The sequence below is a fragment of the Panulirus ornatus genome, chromosome 17 (genome assembly GCF_036320965.1).
Source record: "Panulirus ornatus isolate Po-2019 chromosome 17, ASM3632096v1, whole genome shotgun sequence".
In the NCBI taxonomy this organism is placed as follows: Eukaryota; Metazoa; Arthropoda; class Malacostraca; order Decapoda; family Palinuridae; genus Panulirus; species Panulirus ornatus.
Genome location: NC_092240.1, coordinates 18,369,874 through 18,389,764, shown reverse-complemented (window position 1 = coordinate 18,389,764; position 19,891 = coordinate 18,369,874). Strand labels below are relative to the sequence as shown.

The 19,891-nt window shown below is 38.3% G+C and overlaps 1 protein-coding gene across 1 annotated transcript in view; it reads right to left on the bottom strand.

Annotated features, from left to right (window-relative positions):
* Nucleotides 1–19,891, bottom strand: part of LOC139754592 (inositol hexakisphosphate and diphosphoinositol-pentakisphosphate kinase-like) — a 264,046-nt gene that overhangs the window by 216,981 nt on the left and 27,174 nt on the right. The window contains exon 3 of the mRNA XM_071671998.1: nucleotides 11,145–11,259. Within this exon, the coding sequence (XP_071528099.1) occupies nucleotides 11,145–11,259 (115 nt within the window). The remainder of the gene's footprint in view (nucleotides 1–11,144; nucleotides 11,260–19,891) is intronic.

Genomic DNA, 19,891 nt, shown 5'->3' with positions numbered 1-19,891 from the left:
AAGGAATGGTCTCTAGAAGTTCCTTAAGTTGATCCAACATGAGGGAATGAAGAAGCCCTTCAGGAATTTGATTTAATATGTTTGCTACTGAAAGGTGTAGACACCCACAAGTTTTTCACGCTGTTGAACATGATTGTCAACTTGCACTTAGTGAACATCTGCACCAGAAGAAGTAAAGACATGTAAGGTAACCATGGTATCTGTTCTAAAAGATGTCAAAACATCTAGGTGAGGAAACATCAGGCAATCACAGCATCTACATAATTCTAAGCTTGTCCTTAGAATATGAAAAGAACCAATCTGACCATACCTCTCTAGTAACAAAAGATTTGATTATAAAACTTGTGTTAAAAGTCTACATAAATCGATGCCTCATCAGGTGCATTTCCATTAGAAGGCGATATCACCAAAAAATTGTCAAAGGATGTAAAACTTGGTTTGATGACTGAAGGGTTTGGGAAGTAAAGTTCATCATATTCTGGAACAGAAAAACAATTGGCTATGCCAAGATCAAAAGCATCACCCTGAGATAGCAAGTTTGTATACTATCTTTGAAACTAAACAAATTTTCATCTGGGAATCATTGTGAAGTGTCAATAGGCTTCTCTAATTTGAGGCTGACTGACCTGTAATATATCTAAAGGGCTCACAAACACACTTTGAATAAAGATGTGAGCATGTAGAGAAGACATTTCCAAAAGGTTTTTTTCCTGATTGAATCTTTCTGCAGTCCTGTTTTACATCTTTACCATGCATTCCTGCATGGTAAAGATTTCTCTTGACATAAGAGTTACACATTTCTAATTTCATCCCAGACCTCTTCTCAATGTTAGATATATCCAAATGTTGAATTTCTAAAACTCTCAAAAGTAATAAGGATAACCCCAACTGACTAAGAGTTATCTGAATACTCAGGAAGATGGCCTTGAAAAGACTCCCTTGAAGGATCAACCCTGCTTCATGCAGAGTGGGGCCATAGGTACACTAAGGAAAACCCTTAAAAAAGAGATGAATGACAGTGGCAAAGATCTCCCCAAAAAATCAAACTAGAGGTAACAAAACCCTTAATTCATTATCTCTTCTGAACCTATTTTGGACTGTGTACCTTTGGTCTCTTTGTGAGGTATCACGTACCCACTCTAAATGGTCCAGTGGGGGTGAGGTACAAGTCATATTCTGTAAACAGCTAACATACCTTTGCTTCTTAAAATGTATCTATCTTGGGAACTTTCCGAATAACCTCATAGGGAATAAAGGAGGCAAAGGAGGGCAAGAAGTGCAATCACTCCATCCATTCTCCCCTATTAAGGATGACCTGGCTTAAGTGTGCACTACTGCTAAGATCTGAAAGACTGCATAAAAGCCTCTCATGGAAAGTTTGCTTTGAGGCATGCTCTAATCTCCTCCCAGATAGCTCTGGACTAATTAAATGCTCTGGCCAGGATAAAGAGTCATGTGGAACAAAGAAGTATGCAGTAAAATTGAGATTTCCAAAGAAGCAGGAAGGGGGTTAATACCTCCTGTAATTAACCTTAAAAATAATTTCATGCTTTATAGTATTTAATTAGTTTACAGATGCCTTTATCCTTTACTGAGCTAACTAGTGTTAGTTATATGCATTTATAATGAATAAAAAACAAGCCATTCACTGTCCTTCCTCATGTGTGGAGACACTATGAGAAAGGTCCAAGACAGATTGATGACAATCACTTAAAAAGAAGCTTTAAAAGTAATAAATAAGAGTCATATCTTATCATACGGATATGTTCTGTATCCTCAGGGCCCACATACATCTCAAAATTAGCCACATAAGTCCTCTGTGCGAACAGGGCAGTCTGGATGATTGAAGAAAATGCCTTTGTTTCCCCAGAAGGCAGATTTGTCAGCTTGGGTTTATCTGACATGGCCTCAATACTTAAATTATGTCCTCAAGGGCTTTGAACATCGCAGGCATAGCCCAAAAATCCTCCATAGGAAAATGGGGGCCGTATGGAAAGTCCAAAAATCATCGTTGTCTCTCCCCAAAGTAGACCTGACAAGGCTGGGTTCTTGAGTACAGCCACAACAAAACACAGATGTCTGAATTCTATGAGGACTTGCTGGGCATTAAACATGTCTTTCATCCTGGAAAATGGTTGTGCATGAGATAAATCTGGGAGTAACCAACACAAAACAAAACTCCCTGCAAACAGTGACCAACTTAATGAACCTTCAGGCAGCAAGTGATATCCATGACAAGAAACATGGATTGACCTTTAGAATTAAGGAAAACTGAGGTCCAACTTCTAAAAGTGACTCCTGAGACTATTCTAGCATAAGAAGCCTCTGAATCAGAGTCCTTCAATTTTAGGGATGGAAAAAGGAATCCAAGGTCTACCTCTACCTGGAATGGGTTCTTCACCCCAAAGAAGGGGTCCCAATATTTCATCTGGAGGAAAAAAAAAGGAATATATATTATATGATCTACCAGAATCAAGGCAAACAAGGACACTGGGCACACCCTTGCATTAGCAAATGACTGAAAAAGGCTCCCTTCTCCACAGATAAAGAAATGCTCATCTGAGGACTCTCATACGAAGCCTGAAAGCATGAAACAGGATCTATCTAAACTGATAAAGGCAAGAAACAACTGCTTAGAAGCCCCCAGGACAGAGGATGCAGCTGAAACCTAAACTCAGTGCCCCTGAATTGAATGACATCAATCCAAGCCAAAAAGTGGCTTTATGCATACTGCACAGGACTCAAGAGGTGAATCTTACAAAATCTGCCTTTGTCTTAAATAGGTCACCTGAGACAAAAATCTTTGCTCAGAAGGCATGCTTGCAGCAATATATGCTGAGATTCATTACTGACATATCAAGTCTATTCAGAGTAGAAAAAGAGGGTGTGGAACCATAAATCAACTGGCTAACAACAGGTATTGGATACCTAGCATGATGTTCCAAGGTTGCCCTCAATGCAATGATATTGTTGATAGTATTAGCTTTACTGCCAGTTTCGACAACTGAAGCAGAGCACATATTCCCTAAAGCTGACCTAATGCTCCCTGCCACTTATAATTCTTTGGTGCAGAAGAGACTGATTCTCTTTCTGCACACTGCATCTTGTCCCTCTGAACCTGATTTTGTAAAACATCAAATTCAAGGAGGGAGTCAAAGACTTTTGTTTTCAAAGTAAATGAAAGGAAGCAAGTGGGAAAATATTTATGTTTTGTGCATGCTAATAAGCAAAATATGTCTACATAAAGAAATAAAGCAACTTTTATAGAAATTATCTTATTCTTTGTCACTCCTAGCAATATCACAGTGAACTAAACAAAAGCTTGTGCTTTGTTTACACATTTGTGATGCTTAAGGAATGTCAGTCACTAAGAAGCTCAATATTTAGTACTTCCCAATATTCCTAGTTCTTTTTGTTATCCATAAGTGTAGTTTATCTGGTTATATAATTCAATGTGCATTCTGTAATTGTCTGGAATGATGTTATTGTCTATGTAAACAGACGTTTTAACAAGTGAAGCAGTTCTCTTCCCTGATTTAGCATAAATGTCACCATCTGTTATCGGAAGCCAATCTGGCCTAGTTTAGTCATGTCATCATTCTAGAAAATTAAATGTTGTTGACTATATCTTGAGCAAAGTTTAACCAGTAAAGAATAAATCATTGATATCAGTTTTCTTTACCCCATGTGTTGTCTAAAAAGATTAAGGCAATCTAATCCCTACTTTTAAGTTTCTACTCATATATCATCACCTGTTCAATGTGCAAGTATATAAAATGCAAAGGTAAAGGAGGGTTAGGTCATGTGGGGAGTCACTGTTTGTAAATTTGCCTGAGAAACATTCCAAAAGTATGATGTATTCATCATATGAAGAGAAATCAGGCTGAGCAACACATGATATGTAGAGACTTGCACTTATGAAATATCATGGAGAACTTATTGTGAGAGTGAAAGGTGTTCTTAAAACTCAAAAAAATAAAAATGTTCAAGCTTTTATGGTGGGTGCTTAAATAGCTAACTGAATTCAACTTTGAGGTGGATCTGGTGCTTCAAAAAGACATAGTCCCTGTATGGAACTAAAAATTCACTCTGGGATTACAAAGACTAAGCAGCTGTTTGAAATGTAGCCAGGGAAAAGCCACATTCCCCTACTACAAAATGTATTCATAGAAAACCCCATGGGGCACTTAATACAGGACATGGATTCATTTTGACAATTTACAAAGAGTTTGTTTCTTCATTAAAGTACATATTCTTTGCCAACTAGTCACACTGATGATTGATCATGGAGAACAAATGGGTTTACTGCAGATTTTCTGAAAAAAAGTTCTGGGCTAATTGCTTTACTAAAGTTACTCTCTACTTAAAAGAAGTTATCCAACCTTACATTTGCTAGAGATAGCATTATGAAAATTATGAATGCCTGACCATTATGTAGAGCAAGTGAAAAGTTAGTTGCCCAAGCTTCACCGACACTCATTACTTCCTATGCATATGTGTATAAATCACGCAAATTAAGGGTATTTAGTATGAACTAATAAAAATTTCTGGAGTCAGTTTTGTACAAACACATTTGGACTGAAATAAAGTCATGAATCTAATCAAAACCTTGCTATGTATTGCATTATTTCAATTATCCAATGTGATTAAGGTTATAAGTAAGTAAAATTGCAATGTTTGCTGATGTGCCTAATTCTTTTCCCGAATCTATTCTGTGATATCTACACAGCTGGGTCATATCAATTATTCTAAACCTGGCCCCCTCAAACTTGGTAGCTTGATCTGCCTATTTAATTGCTTGTTCAAATATATAAGATCCAAAATCATTCCACAGTAACTAGAAAGAGTTCCAAATATAGAAAACAGTAAAAGTTCAGTGTGCCCATCAAATCCTAATCTATGGTTGCTAATATATTGTAGCATCTACACTGGTTCTGAAGATAGAACAAGGTACTTATGATTCATGCTATGGAAAACCCACAATTAAAAGATATTCATACCCATCCAACACTGCTAAAGGACAGAAATGACAGTGTAGACACCACAAGCCAACATCAAGCTTCAGTCAACAGGGTCTTCAGCACCAGTCAGCAAAAGAGAAAAATAGGAAAATGAGTGGAGGTAAAAAATGTCACCTCCACTGTAACATCACAGGAATGGGTAGATCTATGTATGGTCAGAGAGTCCTGTGAAATGTACATCTGCAGTCTTGTGTTTTACAATTGCTGAAGGGAAAGTAAGTGCTTTCTTAGATGTTTTTTCAACTTTGTTCATAGGAAAGAATATCAGCTAAAGTGATCACCAAATACTCAACAAAAGAGCCCTAGCCAATCAAAGAATATTGGACATCCTGGAACCATCAACTCACTAGCATTACCATTACCTTTGCTTCAGTAGACAGTTAGTCATTTCAGAGTATAATTCAAGGCTAATCAAAATAAAAATGTATTACACTCTACAAAATAAGATGGCCCCCTTCATCAAGACTGTGAAAGCTTCAGAAAAGGACAGGTATTCTGAAGTCTCTCCCTGTAATTTATCTTAAAGGCAGTAAGTACAACACAAAAAGGAAGAATGATGCAATTCAACTCAACATATTACTTCAGAAAGTACTTCATTTAGGAAGAGGAAACAGAAGAGTTGGTGCTCTAACTTCAAACCAATACAGATGTATAACCATTAGTTACATTAGTAAAAAATAAAAAAAAAAATAAGGCAAGAAACGTCTCAGAAGTATTAAGGAATACATAATTTTACTATATAATGTGAAAGTTTTGCTTAATATTCTTCACTTTCACTCCATCTATCTATCCATATCTCTGACACCTGTTCCCTTCTGGAACTCCCACAAAGGGGTGGCCACAGCAATAGTCTCCATAACTAGTGAACTCCAGTACTTCCTTCTTAGCCCTTAGTGCTTCACCCTTAACAGACCACTGGCAAAGGTCAACTCTAGTGTAGTACTCACAGAGGTGCCTGCCTGATGTTCCTCCCTACTACTTCTACCTTATGAACTACTACCTAATGCTCCTGCCTAAAGCTCCTCCCTACTACTCCAACTTTAGGAACTACTACCTAATGCTCCTGCTTAATGTTCCTCCCTACTACTTCTACCTTATGTTCCTGCCTAAATATTCCAAACTATTACTTCTATCTATTGCTCCTACCATTTTCCCAAAAGGCAGAGCTAACACATAGTGCTCACTGCAGGAAAATTTAGAGTTATGAAAAATGACCTGTGTGAGTAAAGTATTGTCATGGGTTATATGTGACTAAGAGAGAATGTATATTTGTAGACAGAATGCCTGTAGTCCATGTATGGGTGAGGCAGAAAGAAAAGACAGCTACCTAGGTCAGATGAATACAACTTGATGATCAATAAAGTGCTAAAACACTATGCATGCCATCACTAACCCACCCAAAACCCAGGTGAGTAGCAATGGTAATATTCCTCCCTGGTCATTGGCTGCCTACCAACTACTACCTACTCACTTTCAACAGCATCTGTATTTGGTTATACTGCAAATGCTTTTATAGCAAGGACAATAGTACATTGTCCAGTAAATTCAAGGAATTCTCTACAGAATATCCTATTCAGAAAGAATATGAGACTCACTTTGATCTAACCTTCTGGAAGAGAGAAAAAGAGATTTTTCAATTTCAACAGCAACTATATTTGGCTAATACTGCAAATAATTCTATAGCTAGGATGATGACATCCAGCAATTCAAAGTATTTTCTACAGAATATCATATACAGAAAGAACTGAGACTCACTTTGATCTAACCTTCTGAAACAAATAAAAAAAAATCTTCACTTTTAACAGCAACTATACTTGGTTAATACACCAGATAATTTAAAAGCTAGGATAATTTTACACTGTCCAGTAAATTCAAAGTATTTCCTACAGAATATCCTGTACAGACATAAGAACCAAGCCTCCCTTTGATCTAACCTCCTGGAACAAAGAAAAAAAAGATTAATGGTCTGCTTGCTCTGCTACACTTCTAAATGATATAAACAGTATCAATGTACAGTTCTTAGATTAAAAGATCATACAAACTACTCATGAAAGTAACCCAACCAGCTTTACCTTTCTCCATTTTTCAAGAAGCTCCAACCATACACAAAAGTCCACATTAAGGCCGAGTGTTAACAGAAATACAGAAAGGATTATGAAAGGGAAAAAAAAGAGACAGGGAAAGGACTTACATAGAAGTCTTTCTACATAACAAAACTAAAAAAATTCAGGTTTTATGAAATGTAAAATATAAAACCCCTTCTCATAAGCAAATCTAAAAAAAAACAAGGAAACATCTGTGTCAAAGATAAGTCTCAAGAACTGTCATAGCTTCCTTATCATTCTGCTAGTCTCACATTTCCTTGCACAGGATAAAGTACAAAAATCCAGAGTTAAATACAGAAAATACAGAGATTGTAAATTGGGTTTTTGAGCACTTAAGGTATTAATAAAATCTAATCCAGGTCAATTGATATCTAGAATGTATATAACCTCCATCAGTAACAATTCATTGTTCATTAAAAGCTTTGTTTTTGTTGCATTTGAAGATCAAAAATAATACTAAAATATCAATACAAGTTTTATCCCTGGGGATAGGGGATTAAGAATACTTCCCACGTATTCCCTGCGTGTCGTAGAAGGCGACTAAAAGGGGAGGGAGCGGGAGGCTGGAAATCCTCCCCTCTCGTTTTTTTTTTTTTTTTTTTTTTTTTTTTAATTTTCCAAAAGAAGGAACAGAGGGGGGCCAGGTGAGGATATTCCACAAAGGCCCAGTCCTCTGTTCTTAAACGCTACCTCGGTAATGCGGGAAATGGTGAATAGTTTAAAAAAAAAAAAAAAAAGAAAGTTGTACCTCTTGAATCTGGCACTTGTGGTCTGGCAACTCCCATGGTTCGGTATATTTTGAATCTGCCACCATTAGTTTGAGGATCTGCCACCAGAGTGGCACTGTCAACAGTGCTAAAATGCCAAAATCTGTCTACACTTCAGCCGAGCTAATCAAAAGTCCTGTTAAGTTCTTTTTTTTACACTTAACCGCTGTTTCCCGCATCAGCGAGGTAGTGCAAGGAAACAGACAAAAAATGACCTGACCACTCACATACACATCTATTATTTATTTTACTTTGTCGCTGTCTCCCGCATTAGCAAGGTAGCGCAAGGAAACAGATGAAAGAATGGCCCAACCCACCCACATACACATGTATATACATACACGTCCACACACGCAAATATACATACCTGTACATCTCAACGTATACATACACATACACACACAGATAATATACATATATACACATGTACATAATTCATACTGTCTGCCTTTATTCATTCCCATTGTCACCCCACCATACATGAAATAACAACCCCCTCCCCCCGCATGTGCATGAGGTAGCACTAGGAAAAGACAACAAAGGCCCCATTCGTTCACACTCAGTCTCTAGCTGTCATGTAATAATGCACCGAAACCACAGCTCCCTTTCCACATCCAGGCCCCACACAACTTTCCATGGTTTACCCCAGACGTTTCACATGCCCTGGTTCAATCCATTAACAGCACGTCGACCCTGGTATACCACATCGTTCCAATTCACTCTATTCTTTGCACGCCTTTCACCCTCCTGCATGTTCAGGCCCCGATCACTCAAAATCTTTTTCACTCCATCTTTCCACCTCCAATTTGGTCTCCCATTTCTCCTCATTCCATCCACCTCTGACACATATATCCTCTTGGTCAATCTTTCCTCACTCATTCTCTCCATGTGACCAAACCATTTCAAAACACCCTCTTCTGCTCTCTCAACCACACTCTTTTTATTACCACACATCCCTCTTACCCTTTCATTACTTACTCGATCAAACCACCTCACACCACATATTGTCCTCAAACATCTCATTTCCAGCACATCCACCCTCCTCCGCACAACTCTATAGCCTATGCCTCGTAACCATATAACATTGTTGGAGCCACTATTCCTTCAAGCATACCCATTTTTGCTTTCTGAGATAATGTTCTCAACTTCCACACATTCTTCAACACTCCCAGAACTTTCGTCCCCTCCCCCACCCTATGATTCACTTCTGCTTCCATGGTTCCATCCACTGCCAAATCCACTCCCACATATCTAACACACTTCACTTCCTCCAGGTTTTCTCCATTCAAACTTACCTCCCAACTGACTTGTCCCTGAACCCTACTGTACCTAATAACCTTGCTCTTATTCACATTTACTCTCAGCTTTCTTCTTTCACACACTTTACCAAACTCAGTCACCACCTTCTGCAGTTTCTCATACAAATCAGCCACCAGCGCTGTATCATCAGTAAACAACAACTGACTCACTTCCCAAGCTCTCTCATCCAGAACAGACTGCATACTTGCCCCTCTCTCCAAAACTCTTGCATTCACCTCCCTAACAACCCCATCCATAAACAAATTAAACAACCATGGAGACATCACACACCCCTGCTGCAAACCTACATTCACTGAGGACCAATCACTTTCCTCTCTTCCGACACATACACATGCCTTGCATACTCGATAAAAACTGTTCACTGCTTCTAACAACTTGCCTCCCACACCATATATTCTTAATACCTTCCACAGAGCATCTCTATCAACTCTATCATATGCCTTCTCCAAATCCATAAATGACCATACATGCTCATATACGTACATATACATATCAACGTATACATACATATACATACACAGACACATACATATATACACATGTATATATTTATACTTGCTGCCTCCATCCATTCCCGTTGCTACCTCACCACACAGGAAATTTCTTATACTCAGTTTTTTTGCTGAAAATGAAAGCCAGAAAAGTGTAAAGTTTCGGAAAACTTTGAAAGGTGTCAGGAGTACAGAATTAGACAGTGCACTTATAAATTTTTTAAGCTTTGACATAATTAACTTATAAGCATTTCCGGGGGAGATGCTGATTGAGCAGGCCAAAGCTTTTCATAAAGAACAAAAGCTAGACTATGAGATGAATATTCGCAAGGATGGTTACACAAATTTATATGGAGACATGAAATTTCAGCACATGATGTGTATGGATAAAAGAGTAGTGCTGACACGGATTCTTGTAAAGCTGTATTAAAAGAATCGATAAAAACTCTAATTCTCCATCAAACAACCAACAGCAATACATCCAGGACGAGAGAGAGTATATGAGCAGGGACTGATGCAGCCTGGGCTGACTGCCTTGATTATAACTATAAAACAACAATAGTAACAAGAGTAAACCAAAGCCAACTATCAACCTATGGTAGATCATTACATTAAATACTCATCACAAAGCTATGACAAAGTTTGTAGATGAATTTGCACAGTTAGTGGCAGTGGAAAACTTAGCCCCAGAACAAGTGTATAATGCTAACAAATATGTATGTGGAATATGCTTGCAAGACTAGGGGTTGGGAATATGTTTACATAGGGGGTTCCCTTTGGGGTCAATTTCTGTTTCCCAGCATTTTCTGTGGTCAAGCAATGGCCAGGTCCCAAAGCTGCTGGATCAAAGTGGTTCAACCTGTATAAGCAACAAAATTAAGTGTCCTTTGACATAAGATAAACTGTATTACTGCTGCTGTTATTGCTTAAGCAAATTCTCATTGCCGAACCATAAAACATTTTTTTCAGTTTGCAAGCTATAAATCACTTTCCTTCTAACATCAAGTATTCATCACAAGTCCTCTGACATTTCTGTTCCTTACAGTATAGCAATGGCTTTGGCCAATGCCTTATAAAAAACCTTAATAAATAGACTACCCTGATGGACAACAAAAAATATCATGAATGAAATCAACATAACTTAGATAAGTTTTGTCATGACTAACTGACTGACTAACTATTGAGAGAGGTGCACTTAGTACTGGTACTTCTACAGTAATGTGGGGATCCAGGGAGTTTGAAAATGGTTGTTAGTGAATAACTTGGCCATAAATTTTGGGTTTTGTTAGTTTTCATCACCTGGTAGGGCTAAGTCTAGCAAAATGGAGCTCTCAGTCTCCAAGAAACATTGTCTAATACACATGCAATATGTAAAATACAGGGATTATTATTAAGAAGTCACAGCAGAGTATTACTGAACTCATAAAAAACATATCTTACATCTATAAGTCCACCAAAACGTAGGACAGTGAGAAGAGAGTGTATGTGGCTTTCACTCGTGAAGTAGAGTCTGGTACGCACATGCCGACTAGGACTGCTCACTCCATGAGAATAACTGCAAACAATGAAAAATTTCTGATATATCCCACTTTGCACCATCTACAGAAAACACTGATACATTTAAATCATTATCTATCACCATCTCAAAACTTCATGTTACATATGGTTTAAAGTGAATTATGAAAATTCTTAAACATTTCATAAGCCTAGAGACCATATAATCCATCAGCTAAAACTAGATACCCTTTTACTGTATAATACTCATATCTTATAGATGTAAGTTTTGAAGAAAAAAAAAATTCACTGGGACTGTGTTCTGCAAACCTTCAAAGAATCTCCAAGATCCTTAGAGGTTTTATATCTATTTACCCCTTGTCTTCTGGTCAGCAGCAAATTAAGGGAGAAGCAGAAAAGGGGGTGGAATCCAGGGCCAATAGCATGGGAGAAGGAGGGGGCTTTTAAAATGAACAGATAACATTTCCTTAAATCATCTCAGGCCAGAACAGTTTAGGTGTCCAAAAAATGAGAAGGTCCAACTTTTCTTAAATCATCCCAGGGACTGATAGGTTGGGGGCTCCGAAAATGTTCACTTTTCCACTGTAGAAAAGTATGCTTTTGCTTCAAGGCCCCCAAAATATTAACATGCCACTACTTTTGGTGAAGTAAATGCCTCTAACCCCTTTCTATATATGCAAGCAGCCTATGTCCAGTCCCTACCTATCGTTAGAGATGCGTTCTTGTAAAATAGCTTAATAGAATCCCATATTACCATAGGATTCAATGAAATAAGGGGGGTTCACATTCATGGGAAAGATTTCTTGACCTAATTTTCTCTTAAAGATAACAATAAAATGCCAAGATATATACAGTACATCAACAGGATAATCATTTAAATATGAAAACAGTTTAAAATGGTATTGATCCGTAGGTAAAAAACACATTCTGCTAAAAACAAACTTAAAACACCAATCTTGATCCCTGATTCAGCCTCATCATTCAACTCACATTCTTCATGACCTCACCTCTGGCATCAGCAATCAATGCACCTGTAGGTGTCACACTGGTGGCACACTGCTGCACTTTATCTGCAAGCTCAAAATTGTTCTCACTGATAAAGAGGGGTAGCCAAGAGATATGATAATATCAACACTACATCAACTAACATCAAAACTTTAAAATGTCTAACAGTACCTACAAAATGATGCTCCTCCTGCTCTTCTTCCATCTATCTCTGGTGCCCATTCCCTCCAGGAACTACTATCAAGGTGTTGGCCATGGCATAAAGTCCCCACTATCCCTATCCTCACATGTCTCTCTTGCATACACCATTCCATGCATTCTCCTACCTTTTCTCTCCTTTCTGTGCTCTTCCCTTCTAATTCCACATGTCACTGGTGGTCTTCTTCTCACACCAACCCCTTTAATCATACTATCATACACTCTCCTTGTAAACTCCACATCTTACATTCTTTCCATATGCCCAAACCCCCTCTAAGTATTATGTTTCACCTACTCTATCACCCCACAATTCATTCCCTTTGCATTCCCTCCTATACCAAATCTCTCATACACCCACTCATTTCTTTCTTAATTCCATCTAGTCACACAAAATGGTCCTCTCAAATAGCTCATTTCCACAGCCTGAATTCATGTCCTCTGTGACTCATACCATGCCCATGTTTCAGCTGCATAGGTTAGTGTCAGGAGGATTATACTGTCCATTAATCCTTTCTTCACTTCCATACTTAAACCTCTACCCTTCATTGTTATATCAAGGGACCCAATGACTCTTTTGCCCTTACTATTCTCTTCCCTGTATCTCCTTCCATATCACCAAACTTACCCAAGACAGCTCCTAAATACTTAAATTCTCTCGCATTTGCCTCTCTCTCGACACATCTATAACAAACTTCAGTACACTTTCTTCTCTCAATCTAAACAGCTTTGCAAAATCTATACTTTCACTCTGTTTCCTTTTAAACACCATGACTTTACTTTTACTAGCATTTACCATCAATTGCTTAATATCTACACACACAATAGAACACACTTATAACCTTCTGCAACTCCTCTTCACTCTTAGCAAACAACATAGTATCATCAGCAAACAGGCTTGTCACTAGCCACCAAACCTTTCACTCTGTTTCCTTTTAAACACCATGACTTTACTTTTACTAGCATTTACCTTCAATTGCCTATATCTATACACACCATAGAACACAGTTACAACCTTCTGCAACTCCTCTTCACTCTTAGCAAACAACATAGTATCATCAGCAAACAGGCTTGTCACTAGCCATCAAACCTCACCACCACACTCCATTTCTGCAACCCCTTTCCCTAGCTTTGCTTTCCTCTCTCTCATCACTCTACCCTTACATGCATTAAAAAGCGACTTTCACGTCACATAGCCCTGCCTCATATCCACATGTATAACAAAACTTTCACTCACTCTCCATCCACTCCTACACGTGCATTTGTTACCCTATGGAAGGCTTTCACATCATCCATCGGTTATCCTTCTACCCACTATATCCTTAAGACATCCCATGAGGCATTCCACTCAACTCTGTCATAAGTTTTTCCAGAGCCATAAAAGTTGTATACAGCTTCTTGCCTTTTGCTAGATATTTTTTCACATTCATTTTGACCAAAAAAAATCTGATCCACACATCCCCTACCTTTCCTAAAAACCCCAAAATTGCATATCAAATGCATCTACTCCATTACACTTCCCCCTCCCTACTTCAACATTTCAGCTATAGTACCATCCACTTCAGGGGCCTTTCCTACATTCAAACTTATTTTCACCCTTTTTATTTCCCTTCTTGTTACAAGCCCCAGCACTTGTACCCTTTCCTTTCCACCCTCTATACCCATGCACATAATAACTGTGGCTTCATCTTCTCTCACATTCATCAGTTCTTCAAAATAATCTTTACATCTTCCTTTCACTTCCTCCTTTTGATTCGACAGCTCCCCTTCCTTACTTCTTATCTATTTCCCCTCTTACATCCAACTCTTTCTTTTCTTTCACCTTCCAGTGCAATTTCATATTTTCCCTAAACTTTTCACTCAACTTCTTAACATTCTGCTTACACATCTTACATTCTTCCCTCCTCCTTTGCTAATCTTCAACTGGTACATTCCTTTCGAAATATCTAACATAAACATTTTTTCTTTCTTCCACAACATTTCTAATTCTATCCATCCACTGTACATTTCCACTTTTATCATTATATCTCACAACCTTGTATGCAATTACTAATTCTACTAACTTTAACAGTTAAAGTCTTCCTCTACATATTTTAAACACCTCTTTCACACATGACTGCATCCCTGCACTTTCATCAAAGCATTCTGTCACCCTTCTTTCATACTCCTCCTTGAATTCTCTCTGATTCTTCCCCCTTGCCAAAAGTTTAAATTTCCAATCTTCCTGATCCTCACCTCAACAAAACTGAAAATTTGTCAGAATCTCCAAAGAATCCTCTCACAACTCTAATACTCAGTGTAACCTTTCTAAACATTTCATCCACTGTTACAAAGCCAAGCAAACACTTTTGTTCTTTTCTTCCATTATTTCTCATCCACATCTATCTGTAGATCATCTTGTGCAGAAAAGTGTCTGCAAGGAATAAACCCCTCTCAGCACAGACATCCACAAGATTACTTCCATTTTCATTTTATTCTTGGCACTTCCCATTTGCCAATTGTCTCCCTAAATTTCATCACATCCTATCCTTGCATTCATATCTCCCATTGCAACCACCTTTCTCTCCTTCTCAAACTCATTTATAAAGTCACTCAAATTTCTCCAAAAACTCTTCAATTCATCCTTTTTCTGCACAGTTTTCATATTCACAGGTGCATATATGCATACCCATGCATTCTTCACAATTCCAGTCTTTCCTTTTACCCACACTACTCTTGAACTACTCCACTACACTGAAGAGGTCAACGTGTTCTCCCCCTCCGAGAGGAGTGGGCAACTGTGATGTTCTGGCTGCACTCCATCCACAATTGCATATCCTTCTTTCCCTCTTCCATGAAAAATTTTTATTCATCCCTTTCCATACTGCTCCTCCTTCCACATCTTCCCAAAACTTGCACTCATCATTATCATTTTCAATCCACACACCTTACCCAAGGATATGAGTTTCCCCAATCCCCAACACATCCAAACTATAACTGTCACCTCATACTCTCATTTACATTATGAGCCATCATCCTCAAATGGTCGTCCCTTTTACTCCCCTTTTACTCTCTTCCTACAATCTCAAGATCTCGTTGGGTTCTCTCCACTCACAGTTGAACAAGGGGCTGAGGAGGTTTCAGTACTGAAACTACTTCTATCTTTTTTTTGACTACATCATATAATCTATTTTTTCATAAGCACAGTTAAAGCATCTCACTGGATAGGGAAGCACTGGATAGCCCAGTAACCAATGAGCAACCTTCACTCAGTAATGATGTCATCATTTTCTGATTAATGGTACCAACCTGCTTCATAAGCCTTATAACACAAATGTCCACCCCCTGGAGGTCACAGTTAGTTAAGAGAAAGACTTTTCAAAAGAGACAGATATGTTAGGTGGGGCACAACCCCAGAATAACTCATGCCAGTCAGCATCCCAGAAACCATTTTTCATATTTCAAAACTCATATTTCACTCCAAGGCTGGATCATCCAATGAGCTGTGAGGGCACACCAACATGGAGGAGGAGGCAAGAGAAAAACTTTTTCAAAAAGAAAATTAAATAGGCAAAAGAGTTATCTTGCAGTAAACTAGGGTCTGCCTGCCCTAAAGGTAACCCTTATGCCACACAAGGTAGATCCTCAACATCTAAAGTAAGGTATCAGTAACAGATATGTTAAAGGAATGCCAAAGACTTCTACTGCTGACCTCCCCAAAGGAAAGGTTCACTAAAAAGGCTGGGAGAGTAGGTGCGGATTACGAGGAATTTAGAGAAAAAATATTTCCATGTGTGGAATGTGTATGGCATGTGCAAGGTAAGTGGATATGCAAAAAAGAGTGGTACATTCTACGATAAGGAAGTTAAGTTGCTTATGAAAGAGAACCTAGGATAAGGAAGTTAAGTTGCTAATGAAAGAGAAATGGAAGGTGTATGGGTAGTATCTGCAAGGGAGGACTACAAGTGACTGAGAGATGTGAAGAGAAAGTGGCAAGCAGTCAACAGAAAGGCTCAGGGGCTAAGAAAGAAAGCAAATTAGAATTTGGGTAAGTAGAAGCAGCTGCTTTGTGGAGAGTGTTATGAATATGTGGTGAAGAAAGAACACTATGAGAAACAGTGAGTAGCTATTATAAAGAGAGCAAGGCATGAGTGAGAATAGGAAGAGATGAGAGTGAGTGATTCCACGTAAAGGCAGGTCTCTGGGATGGGTGGTTTATGTCTTTTATTTTTTCCTTTTTTATTATACTTTGCCACTGTCTCCTACGTTAGCAAGGTAGCACAAGGAAACAGACAAAAGAATGGCCCAACCCACCCTCATATACATGTATATACATAAACACTCACACATGCACATATACATACCTATGCATTTCAACATATACATACATATACATACACAGACATATACATATATACACATTCCTATGAGTCCTCAGGGAAAATAAAACACGATAAGTTCCCAAGTGCACTTTCGTGGAATAATCACATCATCAGGGGAGACACAAGAGAGAAATATAACAGTCAGTTGATATACAATGAAGAGACGTAGCGAGGACGCCAATTTATAAACATGCGATCATCCAAGACAGACAACGAGCGTATCATAAACTTACTATGTGGACAAGAAGGTGAATTGTTTACAAATTTCATCAACAATAAAGTTATCCAAGTTGTGTAGACCATCACTAATAGTAAGACTATAATTCTTTGTGTACTCAATAATAGAAGATTCAATGATATTTCTCGTGGTAATGGAGTTAGCGTTAATAACTGAGATGGCATTACTCCAGTCAGTACAATGATCATAGTTTTTAACGTGATTAAACATGGCATTTGATTCTTATCCTGTTCTTATACTATACTTATATTGCTTAAGTCTAACAGAAAGATCCTTACCAGTCTGCTCAACATAAAACTTATCACAATTTCTACATGGCACTTTATAGATGCACCCAGGAGAATTTTCTGGTGAGTTCCTGATTAAGATATTCTTTATAGTATTAGTGTTGCTGAAGGCAACATTTAAATTAAAGGATTTAAGCAACATGGGAAGTAAAGTAAAAATATTATCAAAAGGGAGAACTAAAAGAGTCTTGGTGTCAATGGGAGGTTTGGGCTCAACTCTATAAAATGATTTCTTTGCTAATCTAAGTGATTTATCAATGAAAGAACTAGGGTACTTTAACTTAGAATCAATAGAATATATCTTCTCAAATGCATCATCAATATACTCTGGCCTGCAAATACGTAATGCCCTAAGAAACATAGATTGAAATGATGATAATTCAACTCTGTCATGTTGAGATGAGTAATAATGGATATATGAGCATACACTGGTAGGTTTTCTGTATATGCTAAACTTAAACTTGTATCCTTGCCTATGCATCTTGTAATCTAAAAGTAGTAACATACCATTATTTTCACTTTCTACGGTAAATTTGATGGAAGGTACTAAATTGTTAGGTAAGGGGAGAAATATTTGTAAATTTCATTTGTTGGCCAAACACAAAGAACATCATCTACATACCTAAACCAAATTGCATTAGAAGGTAAGATATCCCTTGGTAATTTTGTTTCAAAAAATTCCATGAAAAGATTACTTAGTACAGGTGAAAGAGGGTTACCCAATGCCATACCAAATTTTTGGGTATAATAACCTCCATTGAATTGAAATACACAGTAATCTTTACATGAAATAGTATAAGAATGGGACAAGAATCAAATGCCATGTTTAATCACGTTAAAAACATGATCACTGTATTGACTGGAGTAATGCCATCTCAGTTATTAACGCTAACTCCATTACCACGAGAAATATCATTAAATCCTCTATTATTAAGTACACAAAGAATTATAGTCTTACTATTAGTGATGGTCTACACAACTTGGATAACTTTATTGTTAATAAAATTTGTAAACAATTCACCTTCTTATGATACGTTCACTGTCTGTCTTGGATGATCACATGTTTATCAATTGGCGTCCTTGCTGTGTCTCTTCTTTGTATATCAACTGACTGTTATATTTCTCTCTTGTGTCTCCCTTGATGAAGTGATTATTACATGAAAGTGCACTTGGGAACTTATCGTGTTTCCATTTCCCATTGGACTCATAGGAATATACTTGATCATGTGCAAAACTGTGATCCTTTCCAATATATACAATGTACATATTCATTCTTGCTGCCTTCCTCCATTCCCGTTGCCACCCTGCCACATATGAAATGGCACCCCCCTCCCTCTGCACACGTGCAAGGTAGTGCTGGGAAAAGAAAACAAAAGCTACATTCATTCACACTCATTCTCTAGTTGTCATGTGTAATGCACCGAAACCACAGCTCCCTTTCCAAATCTAGGCCCTACAAAACTTCCCATGGTTTACCCCAGGCATTTCACATGCCCTAGTTCAATCCACTGACAGCACATCAACCCCAGTATACCACATCATTCCAATTCACTCTATTCCTTGCACGCCTTTCACCCTCCTGTATGTACAGCCACCAATCGCCCGAAATCTTTTTCACTCCATCCTTCCACCTCCAATTTGGTCTCCCACTTCTTGTTCCCTCCACCTCTGACATATGCATCCTTTTTGTCGATCTCCATGTGACCAAACCATTTCAATACACCCTCTTCTGCTCTCTCAACCATACTCTTTTTAATACCACACATCTCTCTTACTCTTTCATTACTTACTCGATCAAACCACCTCACACCACATATTGTCCTCAAACATCTCATTTCCAACACATCCACCCTACTCTGCACAACCCTATCTATAGCCCATGCCTCACAACCATATATCATTGTTGGAACCATTATTCCTTCAAATATACTGATTTTTGCTCTCCGAGATAATGTTCTCGCCTTCCACACATTCTTCAATGCTCCTAGAACCTTTGCGCCTTCCCCCACCCTATGAATTACTTCCGCTTCCATGGTTCCATCCGCTGTCAAATCCACTACCAGATATCTAAAACACTTCAATTCCTCCAGTTTTTCTCCACTCAAACTTACCTCCCAATTGACTAGTCCCTGAACCCTACTGAACCTAATGACCTTGCTCTTATTCACATTTACTCTCAGCTATCTTCTTTCACACACTTTACCCAACTCAGTCACCAGCTTCTGCAGTTTTTCACCCGAATCAGCCACCAGTACTGTATCATCAGCGAACAACAACTGACTCACTTCCCAAGCCCTCTCATCCACAACAGACTGCATACTTGCCCCTCTCTCCAAAACTCTTGCATTCACCTCCCTTACAACCCCATCCATAAACAAATTAAACAACCATGGAGACATCCCGCACCCCTGCCGCAAACCGACATTCATGGGGAACCAATCATTTTCTTCACTTCCTACTCGTACCCATGCCTTATATCCTCGATAAAAGCATTTCACTGCTTCTAGCAACTTACCTCCCACACCATTTACTCTAAACACCTTCCACAGAGCATCTCTATCAATTCTATCATATGTCTTCTCCCGG